Here is a 14,660-nt window from a genome sequence, read left to right as displayed (position 1 = left end):
AAAAGGCGGATCCAATATGGCGGACGACATATTGTCAAAATTCAAAATGACGGATCTAATATGGCGGACGACAAAATATATTAATGCTAACATAATTTCATCCGCTAATAATTCTGGCGAATCTTATTTGCATGATGGCGATGCTGAATCTGAGTGTAGGTCCGATGATATTTTTTCTGAGGCAGATCATAATTTTAATTCCTTGTTAAGGGCGCATGAGCAGTTGTAAAATTCCATTGAAAAAAGACTATTTTTAAGTACCATTTTCTCAACTCCAAATAATTTTTTTAGCACACTTTGTTCTGATGATTTTATATACAAAGGACTAAAATCTGATCGTTCGATAAAGACAAATATTTATTTTTAAATTTTCTGTGCCATTTTGAAAAAATAATTACCCGTTTTCTTGATTTTTTGTTAAAGAAGCAAACAACTTTAAATAAATTAATTTATTTGTAAAACCAGAAAACCAAATTGCAGTCCATTAATGTACAAGTATTTAAAAAAACCATATCCGTTAAGTGGTTTTCGATAAATTGGTACCTAAGCGAACTGACGTTTTGAATTTTTAAAATCTGACTTCAGATTCGTAATCAGCGACCCCAAAAACTCCTGAGTAACAAATTTGAAGTCAATACGATAAATTTTTAATATTGTCGTCCGCCATATTGGATCCGCCATTTTGAATTTTTTAAATTTGACTTTAAATTTGTAATCAGTGACCCCGAAAACCTCTGTGTAACAAATTTGAAGCCAATATCTGAAGTTTTAATGTTGTCGTCCGCCATATTAGATCCGCCATTTTGAATTTTGAAAATATGACTTTAGATTCGTAATCAGCGACCCCAAAAACCCCCGAGTAATAAATTTGAAGCTAATACAATGAATTTCTAATAAATAATAATGATTTTTTAATAATAATTTTAATATGTCGTCCGACATACTTAAGTTCGTAATCAGTGACCCCGAATACCCCCAAGTAACAAATTTCAATCGATTTCATGAACTTTTGAAAATTGTATCCATCCTGTGTTAAATTTTGGAAAATTGTTTATTTTCAGGCGCCATTTTGAATTAAAAAATACCAAAAATCTTAAAACGCAAAGCATATTTTCAAACTAAAACTATCGGGAATACGTTTTTTATACCTTAGATGATTGGGAAAAATCGATATGAGAACTAAAATTGGATATGAAAAAAAAATTACTTTCCAAAATCTTGTATTTTTTGAGTATTTTTGAAAAAATAAGGGTTTAACGTCACTTTTTGGAAATTTTGACCATGCCATTCGAAAGAGCGACCCCAAAAACGTATGGATATGTCATTGTAAAATATTTAATAATGTTTTTCTATTAATATTATGAGCTTGAAACCGAAGTTAAAAATCAGCACATTTGGGCGTTAAAGGGGTTAAAACAATATAATGTCTGCATTATATTTTTTTTATTTTTCTAGATTTTTTTGCAAGAAAATTGGCTACCTTCTATTTAAGGGTTGGTTTTACCCCTAAAAACCGTAAACGACTTGATCTTGAAAAAGGGCCAGACAGGAGTATCTTTTTTTGGCTCTAATAGTTTCCGAAAATCCTTGGTTCTTTCATGTGTTCAAAATCGTGTTGGACGGTGAAAAAGCGCTTACGATGATCAAAAAGCGTTCATTATTTTAGAAGTTATTCAAATTTTTGTAAAACATTGAAAATGACGATTCATTTTTTCTTAATCTTTTTAAAATATTACACAGTGGAACACTCAAGTCAGATTTGTGTCGATAAATTCCGTTTTGGAAACTAAAATTTCAATGTTTTAAGGTTTTTGGTCTATTTGGAGAAAAATAGCACTATATATTTTTTTTAACTTTCTCACTTAAAATGAATATGTCAACTATTTATTTTAATGTAGTATATAATTTAAGTGACATTATTTCGAAGCTGATTCGATTACGTGGTTTTTATCAACGAAAGCAGTACAAAAGTAAGAAGTATCACTTTTTTTATTATTTAGTTGTAGATTACAATTATTTTAAACATACTACATTTATTTGTAAATATTTCTTACAAAATATATTTAAAATATGCGCGCATCTTAACTAAAATAGAAAAATTATCAAAAATTAACGATTTACTGATCAAAAGCTGATTAGAGCGATTATTCAATGAATTACTGAATTATCAAAACTTAAAATTACAATGAAAATCAAACGGCTGCTAATTTTTAAAAACTCTTTAGGGGTTTTAGTCTGCTGGGGTAGTACTTTCATCCTATTATAGTCAAGCCTTAACCCAAAAAAATTTTTCTAAAATTGTTTCACTATGTTATCATCTTTCAAAACACATACCGACAAAAATATTATAGATATTACGATGTTATTTTGTTTGGATTTGTAATTTTAGTAAGATCTTATTTTGTTTAAAAAAAAATCTATTCATATAATTTTGTAATTATTTATTAGCTTTTGCCCGTCGACGACAGGCATCCTCAGATAATTTTAAGCTGAAATTACATAATCATTAGTGAAAAAAATATATCGAAAAATTATAATAATTAATTTAATTAATAAATTATTAATTAAACATTATTATTATTATTAAAAAATTAAAAAATTAAAAAAAATTTTTTTTTAAATTAAATTAATTAATTAAAATTAAATTATTATATTATTATATTATTATTATTATTATTATTATTTAAATAAAAGATGTTTTGATTCTTCTGTTTGGCCTAATGGTTAAGCCATTAGGCCAAACAGAAGAATCAAAACATCTTTTATTTAAATAATTTTATGGCTTCCAAAAAATATTGAATTATTATTATTATTATTATTATTATTATTATTATTATTATTATTATTATTATTATTATTATTATTATTATTTATTTTTTAATTTTTTTTTTATTAATTATTATTATTTTTTATTTAATTATATGAATGGATTTAAAAAAAACAAAATAAGATCTCACTAAAAGTATTATAGTTTTCATAAATTTTGTGTTAAAATATTTTTTTCATTCTCTTTAAAAATGGGTGGACTCACAATTTTGGCCTGTACTGTAGCGACAATTATTATAAACAAATAGAAATAAAATAAACTTCTCCGCCTAATTTCGTATTTTTTCTGGTCAATAATGACTCCCTGTTTTATCACGAGTATTTAAAAATAAAGAAAAGTCAGTATATTAATATTTTTGTGACCGCGTTTGCTGCGCTCCACAGTGGGATAAAAAGACAAAATTTAGTTCAAATTAATTTTTAGACTACAATTTTTAACAACATTAAAAAAAATTTTTTTTTCCTAACTCAGAAATAAATTTTAAATAGATCTGTGAAAGTCGATTTTTAAAATTTTGTTTTATAAATTTTTATAATGCTAATAATGTAAAGTGTAAACAAGTTGTAAATCCAGACGTTCATTACATGTACATTTTGCTTCCTCTTTACGATCAGCAAAAAAAATTTGCTTCCTAGTGAAGGAAACATTTACGATAAGTATATTTCATTTTTAAATCATTTTTAATACAATTTAACATTTATAAAATAAAGTTCATTCATCTTAACAGAAAGAATAAAATTTTCTTATTATACAGTAATATGAATCTAAATAAACAAAAAAAATTTTAGTAAAAAAGTGAATTTTTTAACTTCAATTGTAATTAATTCTATAATTTTCAATAGAATATATACTTTATATACATCAATCGATTCGTCTTGATGCAAAGAATAAGATTTTTGATTTATTTTTTAATAAATAATAACATTTTATTGTACAGCAATATGATTTTTAAGAAAAAAATAATTTTTCCAAAAGTGCAAATTTTGTGTCTATAATAATTGGTTTTAATTCTATAAATTTAAATACAATATATACTTTATATATTCCAATCGATCCGTCTTGGTACAAAGAATAAGATTTTAGAAATAAATGAGTAAGATTTTCTTATACAGCAACATAATTTTGCGGAAAGAACTCATTTTTTGATAAAAATGCGAATTTTTCAGCTTTAATTGTGATTAACTCTATAAATTCTCATACAATTTATACTTTGTATATACCAATCGATTCGTCTTGATGCTAAGAATAAGATTTTATTATATATTAACTTCAATAACCAACTTAAAAAAAATTTTTTTTAAAAAATTTTTTTTTAGAAAAGTCAAAAAAAAAAATTTTTTCTGAGAATTTTTTAAAGTCTATCAATCCATTTCGAGATATTTTTATGATAAATATACCTGGCAAATTTTAGCCAAATTCGTTAAAACCTCTTCGAGTTATCGTGTTCACAAAAATCGGGATCCACACACACACATACACACACATACATACATCCGGACAATTGTTCAGGGTCTTATATAACATAGTCCTATATAGAAGAAATTTTGTTAAAAGGATTTTTAAAAATTTTGTAAATTAAACGACTACAGAGCTTCCTCACGAGGAAGCAAAAAAATTATTTTTATACTTTTCAATATATTTTAAACAAAAAATTTTTTTCATACTCAATATTGCATACATTTTATGTCTGGGAGTGTATAAGTAGTAAAGAAATTGTTTCTAAGATTACAAATTGTTATAAACAAATTAAATAAACAATTATAATGTAGGCGCAGTTAAGCCTAAAAGAAATTGTTTTTTTTAATAAATTTACTTCAGATTATTGCAATTTACCCTTACCTTCCTTAAAATTATTTTCTGATTTAGTATAAGACTTTTTTCTTACAGTTCATCAATTAAATTTTTATACATTGTTTACCAGTATTGGTGAAAAAATATATTTGAAAATAATTTCTGATCTTTTACTACATAAATGAAAGAAATTTTCTACTACTAATACCTACATATATTACAACAGAAAAAATGTTTACTAAAATTTACGTTAGTAACGTTAAATATATTCCTATACATTGATGAAAGAGAAAATCATTTTTCACCTGACCAGCAATGAGTACGACTACTGAAAAGGATAGTGGAAGTTTCGTTGTTGGATCTAACGTTGGTTTTTATCCCTTATTCTCTACGTTATCGACTTTACAGCTTCCTTGCACCCTATCTCATCAAACCTCGCCAGATCAATACCTCATCTGCTTACTCACACAGTATTCATTGTGGGCGCTGTCACAACCCAGAAACTACTTATTATTTGTCACCTTAAATTTGTAGTTAAAAAAGGTTACAAACGACAAAAATGTTGAAATACTAAAACAAATATAATGCAATAAGCATTCAAAAGAATTTTATAAAAATTTCAAATTTATATTCTTAATAAGAAAAAAATATGAAAAATATTTGTGATTATTTTTAAATTCTTTCTAAATTGAGTGAAATTCAAAAGTGATTTTATATTAGTCAGAAGATAATTGTTGGTAAGAAAATGCCTTGTGAAAACATGAAATAGTTCTTAGAAACACAAAGGGAAACTATTTAATGATTTTGGATAATAAAAGAAGATATAAAACAAAATGAAAAGGCAAAATGTTAGAACACTGTCCTTGGTTGTATGTACTTTTACGTATTTACTCATTGGTGCTGCTGTTTTTGATGCATTGGAATCCGATACAGAACGCCGGCGTGGAGAATTTCTTACTGGTAAGTAAACATTAAACTTTACCTTTTATATTTTAAGTAATTTCTGCTATAAATTACATATATATGAATATTACAAACAAACTTTAAGAATTGTCAAGAAAAATATAGGATTTTTCTTAAATAATTTAAATTAAACATTACTTATTATTTTTTAAATTTATTTACCACATGAGTCAGTTCCACAATTACAAAGAATTATTAAGTTTTAAAAATAATTTTTAGATGTGTGGTAAGAATTTTTACTAAAATATTAACAACGAACAGGTACAAAACGATTATTTGAAAGCACATGTTCGTTTTTATAGAACAAAAAGAAAACTCAGTTCATTAAATAAATTAGTAGGCGCTTTGCAGTATGCCACTATTTTAATTATTAACATTTAATAAAAGATTTAGTACCTATTTATTTTTTAATTTATTTATTTAGCCGGTAAGTTAGTATAGTATAGATTTTAGTCCAGGCACCTTGTCCAAAGTAGGACATAAATCCTATCCAAATGGGAATAGCGCCATTTGATAGTCTAGTTAGTAGGCCAACAAAAGGTTGTTATTATAATTTGTGGAGCTCAAAAAGATACAAAAAAATAATAGGTCGAACGATATGTTTTAATAAAATTTGTTTACGAGTTATGGAAATAAAACGATTAAAATTAAACTGTTTTTCAATGTTTCATAATTTAATTAATCTTTATTTAATCAATCTGAAAGTCTGTGAATTCACTGATCTTGGGATCCTTAATAAGTGTACAAAACTTGGACTTGATCGGATTAATTTTTTTTAAATAGTCTAATTGTTAATTAAGGAATTTTTTTTGTATTGAATGTCAATTTTATTGATAAATAAACAAAAATTTATATCTTCAACTGGGGATTTTTTGTACACGTGAGGTTTTTAATGAATAAAATCTTTAAAATGAATTATTTTAATTTGATTTTTTTAAAATATTTTTTTAATATAATATATTATGATATGAGCTCTAATTGAGATTTAACAATATAAGAAATTCATTGGTTTCAGTCGAATGAGGGTAGTAACAAATTTTGATACCTTTTAAAATTTGAAAAAATTGTTAAATATATGTAATAACATTCTACAATTTCTTTAAGTTCCTAAACTTATCTCTGGAACTTTTAACATTTATATCTTTCAGATTATTTCCCCTAAAACAGCCTAAATATCAAAACTAATGATTTTTAAATATTTAAATTTATTTTTGAGAAGAAAATAAGGATCACGATTTAACCATTGATATAAATTATTTAATTTATTTTTTCTATGTTTTGCTTTATTGAAGTTTACAATACCATTATTTTGTAAGTGTCAATTTCACTTTTTTAAAAGTATTTTAACTTTTTAAATAAGATTCTTTTTGTAAAACAAAGTTTTTACTCTGGTAAACTATATTTAAAAATATCTTAAGAATTCCGTAAACAAACTTAAATGAAAAACTATAAAAGATATAATATTCTAAAAAGGGTACTTCAGTTTTTGTGTCATTGGTAAAATAATCTTTGTTTTATTAAATTAGCATTAAAAAACTGAATTAAAAAAATTTGCAATAAGGGGACAGTGAAATAGGTGTTGTCCTACTTGATCCCACTGTCTAAAAAGGTAACAATTCTCTGGAATAAAACTGAGAAACTGAAATAGGAATCTCAGACAATAAATACGAACTTTAGATGAGTCCCCTAATGATCTTGGAGAGAAACATCATCACATCAATGGTTCTTTTATTTTCTAACTACATCTCATTAAATCGCAAGCATAATTGTGAATAGTCAGAGTCCTGGGGTAAAAATGTACCGTATTTTTTAAAGTGAATAAATTTCAATAATCTTTTTGGTCATTTATCAAGAGCGTCAGATAAGTATGCTACATCATTCTTCCAAACAACACAACAATAAGTAAATGTTGATCTATCTAAAGAATAAAATAACTAAGAGCCGGTTACACAACATTTTTTAATGGGAGTTTTAGTAGATGAACTTTGTTTAGTAGTTTAATTAGACTGAGTTCCTCGACATAAACTCTGGTTATTACAGTTGTGGAACCGGCCCTTAATAGCCAATACATTTTTAAACCTAAAACCCGCTCTGAACAAGAAGCCTATAGGATTCTACCAGCTTCACCAACCACAGTATCAACATGGGTGTTAAATTTTAACGAAGGCGTATTTTTGATGTTGTAATATAATATTTATTGTTTAAAAGTTACTTTGATAAAAGTTTGTAATTTACATTATTCATTTTTTTTTTGCAGAAGTAAAAAACAACATGATTAAGAAGTATAATATTACTGCAGAAGATTATCTGATGGTTGAAATTGTTATGATTGAAAATAAACCACACAAAGCTGGCCCGCAATGGAAATTCGCCGGTGCTTTCTATTTTGCTACTGTCGTTTTAGCAATGATTGGTAATAATTAATAATTATTTTCTGCATTGTATATTTTTTATTGTATAAAGAAATTCAGGAATAAGACTGCAGCAGCATTATTATCACTTTTCCTGAGAAGCATCATTTATTATGTACAAAAACTTTTGTATTTTTGTATAAAATTGCAAAATTCATTAGATGGAATGGTAGGGGTACAATTGCAACTATTTTGCTTACCTGTGGAACCCCAGAGAATCATTAGACTCACAGAACAAAACTGAACTCAAAATGAATCAGAAAAGTGACTCATTATGAGCTGCAACAAAAATGAACCTCATAGATGACGCCAAATTTTATGTCATTTAACATAGACTCATTTGGAGTTGCAACAAAAATTAGTTCAATTGTTTTCTGTGCTGCTAACGCTTTTCTAACGTTAAAAATACTGTCAGTTTTGAACCGACTGAATTCAGTGAACTAAATATAAGAGTCGAGTAGAACAGGAGGCGGTGATTATGACTTCCACCACTGTTTTGAGGGCAACCTAAGTGAGCGTTCTTTGCCTCTTCAGGAAGAAAAATCAAGGAACATCTCATTTATCTTTCTGATGATGATGCACAGTGGTCCAGATTGACAGAAACCTGGACAAAAGTCGAAGAAATGAATAAATCTTTCTAAAATTCGTTACTCGGGTGTACTCTGATTTCGAATTTGATATTATTTTTCAAAAAAACAAAATGGCGGACATAAAGTACAAGAAATAATTTAATTTTTATAGAAATTTGTGCTAGGGGGTTTTTGAGGTCTCTGACTTTGAATTTAATATTATTTATCAAAAAAACAAAATGGTGGATCCAATATGGCAGACATGAAGTACAAGAAATAATTTAATTTTTATAGAAATTGGTGCTAGTGGGTTTTTGAGGTATCTGATTTCGAATTTGATATTATTTTTCAAAAAAAAATGGCGGATCCAATATGACGGAAATTTTTTTTTAATTTATTAAATTTGTTTGAAATTGGTTACTTGGGGGTTTCTAGGGTGGCTGATTACGATTCCGACATCAGTATGATAATTTTTGGTAAAATAAAATTTAGTTAAATATCCTGACATTAGCTGGTAAATTTAATTTTTATAGTTTAACAATCAACGGGTTAATAAAGGAAGTGCTTCTGTTGACAAATGTTTGCTCTTCCTTTTCGCGTTGAAATTATTGGGATGGGATCGGACTTTACAAACTTTTCACTTTTAGGAAATTTTCTTCGTTTTTTGTGATTCGTGTTTGTTCACATTGGCAACTAATATTCACACACATTTTAAATGTGCGTATAACGAACATTTTTGTATATCAGACTTGGCAATACTCCGCAAAACTTTAAACTTATAAATCTTAATGGTTTAAGCATAAACAATATCTGAAAACTCTCCTTTCTCTCATTATTGTTTATCAAATTAAACATGAAATAATAGTTTGCATTCTTTTTAAGGATATGGACACTCAACGCCAGTTACGATAGGAGGAAAAGCATTCTGCATGGCCTATGCAATGGTGGGAATTCCTCTGGGTTTGGTTATGTTTCAAAGCATAGGTGAACGTTTAAATAAATTTGCCTCAGTAGTTATTCGGAAAGCAAAAACTTATTTAAAGTGTCAGCGAACTGAAGCGACGGAAATGAATCTTATGTTGGCAACAGGAATGTTGTCAAGCATTATCATCACTACTGGTGCTGCTGTATTTTCTCGATACGAGGGCTGGAGTTACTTTGACAGCTTCTACTATTGCTTTGTGACGCTTACTACTATAGGCTTTGGAGACTATGTTGCTCTGCAGGTTAGCTTTACCTTATTAATTAATAAATTATCATACAACACATAATAGTTTTTAACATTTTCTGAAATAAAATTCCTGTGTTAGAAAACGTAAAGAAAAATGAAAAATCTAAATTAAACATTTTTAGTTAAACAATGCTTTCATGATGAGGTAGTAAATAAAAAAGTAATTGTACAGAAATTATTAAATAAATAATAATTTAGGTTTATTAATTAAAATTCAATTTTGCAGAATGACCATGCCCTTTCGAATAAGCCGGGTTATGTGGCTCTAAGTTTGGTATTTATTCTATTTGGTCTCGCTGTTGTTGCTGCTAGTATCAATTTATTGGTCCTGCGGTTCATGACAATGTAAGTAAATTTGAATCAGTATTTTTGAATGAATTGAATGTTCAAATATTCATTAGGTAGATCAAAAAAGATAAAATCGCAAAAGTTTTCTGATTCTGCAAATTTGTTCCAATTTAAGAAATATCTTTTTTAATTTAGAGCTTTGAATTCTCAGTATAAAATACTTTTTAAAAAAATAATTATTGCATCGTATTCAAAAGTATTTTTTGTTTAACAGGAATGCAGAAGAAGTACGTCGAGAGGATAATGAATTGCAATCAGCTTCTCATCACGTATTAACTTTAGACGGGGAAGTTGTTGCTGTAAATGGAAAAATTTTGGCCGGTCACGTACCGATGATTCATGATACAGATGATTGCGTGAGTGTTTGCTCTTGTACATGTTTGGGTGGAACTAATTCCGAATTTTTTGATTCCTCTGGATATCAGGGTTATAGACCCCCTTCAATTCCTGCCAGTCTTCGAGTAAAACGAGCATCCGTCTGATGGAAGGAGTTTCGAAGGCGCAGTTTGCGTCACCGACTTTCCAGAGTTGATAGTCGTGAACTTCTTGGGATTGATGTTTAATTACTTTTTTCGAGTATGTGTATCAATCATTTTTTTTATTTCATCATATCAGTTATTTTGAACAGAGACACACAGAGAAAAATCTGACAATATAAGTCTGCTCTCATGCATTTATTGCTTGAATTTGTGCTTTGAACGTTATGAAAACTACACATGATTAAAAGAAGTTATATTTCATATAATATAAATAATAATCACTGCAATGAAGATCATCAGAATCTCTTAAACTAATGCTTTATTAGAGACAGGAACTTATGCTCAAGTATTTTTATAATTGTTTTCTTATTTTAAATAAAAAAAGTATCTGCCATTCTAGAGAAGCAAAACGAACGTTTTCAAAGTTAGTGACATTACATATATGATGCATAACTTGAAATTTCGAGTCATAATTTTGTAACTATTAACTAAATATTCAAATATTTTTATAATTTTGTATTTTTTTACTATTTAATTTATGTGATAATTGATTATTGCTTTAGTAGAGGACAATAAACTTGTGTTCGGTAACTAAAAAAAGCGTAGATTGCTGAGAAATTATTTGTAACATAATTTCTAGAAAGATAATCCTAATTTTTTAGCATAAATCTCTATAACGTATGGCAAAATGTTCCTGACTCTACTTCATTATATTAATTTCTTATAGTAAAATTAAATCGACGAGATGTGTTCACGTCGTTAATTATATTTGAAATATACCTACATATGAAATAAACAGAACTTGAAAGTGATTGTCTGTAAAAAAAAATTTGGAACTTCTCTTAGACTATGGAACAGAACTAAATTGTTCAAAGCAAGTTTTCCAAAACAAAATCTAAACTGAAAATGGTTGAAAGGTGTTATAAATTATGTACAGATATCGAAAATAATTGATGAAAAAGAAAATAATAATGTATAGTCGATAAGATTCCAAATATGTAACTGTGTATAAACTGCAAAGTGTTCTTTATTTTGCAAAAGGTGACATTTCTTAAGCCGCTAGTTGAAATTTTCTTTAGAATATAACAAAACTTATTGTTACCTACAAATAAGAATTTCTAATCCATTAATGGATTCAATTGAGGCCTTGGATCCAATAACTCGCCCGACGCTCGGAGGAACGCGCAGCTGCCAGTCAGTGAGCAGTGAGCGCCTCTGGGCCACTCACTGCTATCCAACTAGTATTAGCGCGTGCCTTCGAGCGTCGGGCGAGTTATTGGATCCAAGGCCTCAATTTTAGATCGGGTTTAAAACATGTTTACTACACCCTTAACATTTTACGTGCTATAAATATTTTAACTCTTATTTGTAGAACGTAGAAAACTTTTTCGGTATTTGGCTACAGTCAATTTTTTTACCTCCAACAAATTTGCGTTTAAACTTTAACTGTTTCCTGGTAGAGACTGTTGGTCATCAAATAAACATCCTTTGTGCACAGATAATTTTTGCATATTCTAAAGTGAATTTAACAGGTAACTTAAAAAAATTAAAACTTCGCAAAATCAGAGTCACACCCAAATTATTAGCTGTGATGTGTGTAAATTTTAGTGCTGAACTTTAGAACCTTGGAAAGTAATAAATTCATTATTAAGAAATTCGGAACGATCCGGATTTTTTCGTCTTGTAAATTTAAATACAAAGCGAAAAATATTTAGAAATGAATTAAAATGATCATAATTTTGTAAGAATATTGTATACAATGAAATAAGAATATTTGTATAGGAAATTATTAATGAGGAATTATCATGGAAGTTTGTTATTAATCCAGAAATAGTTGCGCGAGGCATTAAGTTTATGTATTCTATGTTTATTAAGCGTCTTCACCTGAAAAAAAATTAATCCAATAATTTGCATTAACTGATACAACATGCACTATAGGAGGTATTCCAGTGTGCAAGATTTAAAATAATCAAATTCTTTTTTTATTATGCACTTTTGCTTTTAATAATACAATTGAAAAAGACATTTTTAAGTTTCTGTCATTATTTATGTTTTTAATTAATGAAATTTAACAGCAATAATAGGTAAAAATAAGAACTTTAAAAACTATAAAAATAAATGTGTTACGATAGAATACCTCCTTATATAAAAATTCATAGAATCAAGTTGAAGATGCAAAATATTCCTAAAGATTAGATACAAATAAAGAAGCTTCACCAGTAGTTGATCAACTTTACTAAAATTACGAACTTGTGTTATTAGGAGTTTTAGTAAATCTTTCTGTTTAAAGAGAGAGCGTCTTCTAAAGAAAATGTAATGTTATTATTTCCTTGTTTTATTTAAAGCTAAAGTTTGTTTGGAGAAAGAATAAATCTCACTATTTTAAAAGTTGAATATGTTAACCCTAATTGATAATTTATGAAACAAATAGTAAGATTTACTATAATTGTAATATAAAACGAAATCAACAAAGAACATTACTGTTGGGTCTATGCGAAATGTAACACTAAACTAAAATTGTCACTTTTACTATGATATTCATTTCTCCGTTTATATATAGTAATATAAATATGGGAAAATTTTTATGTTCAAAAAACGTATAAGGCTAAAAAAATTGAAAACAAAAAATGCATTGACCTTATGTGTTTTCATTCTATTTATTACCTCGAGTCACAATAGAGAAAACAGAAAGTTTATAATATATTAGTGCCAATACGTAAAAATACTTTCTTTTATACCACAAGTGAGCTTGACATCTAAGGAATTGATAATACCTGAACTTCATTTAACATATCAAAAGTTCTATATTATTCAAAACATATTTATATTATATTTTATGTAGTAAAACTGTAATTATTTATTTACTTAAGGGCAATTTAACTATTATGACATCAGAGTTCTAGAATACATTCTGTGCACAAACTGTGACGTCATAATGGTTCAAACGCCCTTAACACAATCGTGCGACTACTGGAAAATTAAAGCTGGTTCTGAAAATGTGTCCTCAAAAAATCTTTTGTTATATATATGTGTAAATACTTTAATATTATTTCCTTTTATGAAAAACAATAATAACAATATTTATTATAATAACAAAAATAAAGCAAAAGACTGAGAAATAAATTTTTTATTTCAAACATACACAAAAATTTCTGCACATCTGACATTGAATTGTAGGTAAGTCTGAAACGGAAAATGTGATACAATTCTTATATTAAGTTTCCATTAAGAGGTTAAAGCATATACCAGGATTTTCAAAACATGGGTTTTTTTATTGCAGGTAATAACAGAAGTAATAATAACAATTAAACTCATAAAACTATCCCCCCACGTTTTTTGATGTCCTAAATTCTAGTCTGAAGTCCGTTTTGTTTATAGAACTTGCCCACACAGCACCGAAACTTTCCTAAAAATTTATTAAAGATTTACTTGCAAACTTCGAAGTATTTACTTGAAAAGTTTAGTGAAAATTTTGTAAAGATTTAAATGTCCCACTTCAATAAATGTTTAGCGTGAAACTTTCCTGAAAATTTAAAAAAAAATTTCGCCTACTGTATATGTATAGGCGAAAATTTAATTTAAATTTTCAGGAAAGTTTTAAGTTAAATTTTTAGGAAAATTTGACTATAAACATTTATTTAAGTGGGACATTTAAATCTTTACACAATTTTCACTAAACTTTGCAAGTAAATTTTTCGAAGTTTGCAAATAAATCTTTAATAAATTTTCAGGAAAGTTTTGGTGCTGTGTGGGTGGTACCTAAGTATTTTCGGGGTGTCTGATTAAGATTCATAAGTCATCGAGCATTGTTGACAATGGCCGGCTATTGTAGACACTGCACAGTAGTCATGTTTGGACAAAGTTGTTTATCATCTTATTTATTAACAGAAAGTACATCTAAACAGCAATCAATTAATTGTGAAAACCTTTTCAATGTGAAAAACTCCATATAAGCAGGCTAAAAATGGGAAATCTCACCACTAGTTCTACTACTCAAAATTTCTTGCAGTTTTATAGGTCATCGTGGAAAGATTAGATGTA

General features: G+C 27.5%; 1 protein-coding gene across 1 annotated transcript; it reads left to right on the top strand.

Annotated features, from left to right (window-relative positions):
• The first annotated feature begins 5,111 nt into the window (after nt 1–5,111).
• LOC122510061 (two pore potassium channel protein sup-9) lies at nt 5,112–11,751 on the top strand. The gene is made up of 5 exons (XM_043624457.1): nt 5,112–5,578; nt 7,839–7,994; nt 9,444–9,787; nt 10,019–10,137; nt 10,355–11,751. Exons 1-5 carry the CDS (start codon nt 5,452–5,454, stop codon nt 10,620–10,622), a joined length of 1,014 nt encoding a protein of 337 aa, XP_043480392.1. The 5' UTR covers nt 5,112–5,451; the 3' UTR covers nt 10,623–11,751.
• Nucleotides 11,752–14,660: the final 2,909 nt, after the last annotated feature.

Source organism: Leptopilina heterotoma, unplaced genomic scaffold (assembly GCF_015476425.1).
Source record: "Leptopilina heterotoma isolate Lh14 unplaced genomic scaffold, ASM1547642v1 Lhet_66, whole genome shotgun sequence".
Classification (NCBI taxonomy): domain Eukaryota; kingdom Metazoa; phylum Arthropoda; class Insecta; order Hymenoptera; family Figitidae; genus Leptopilina; species Leptopilina heterotoma.
The sequence above is the reverse complement of the archived record's forward strand: the minus strand, read 5'-3'. Positions and strand labels throughout refer to the sequence as shown.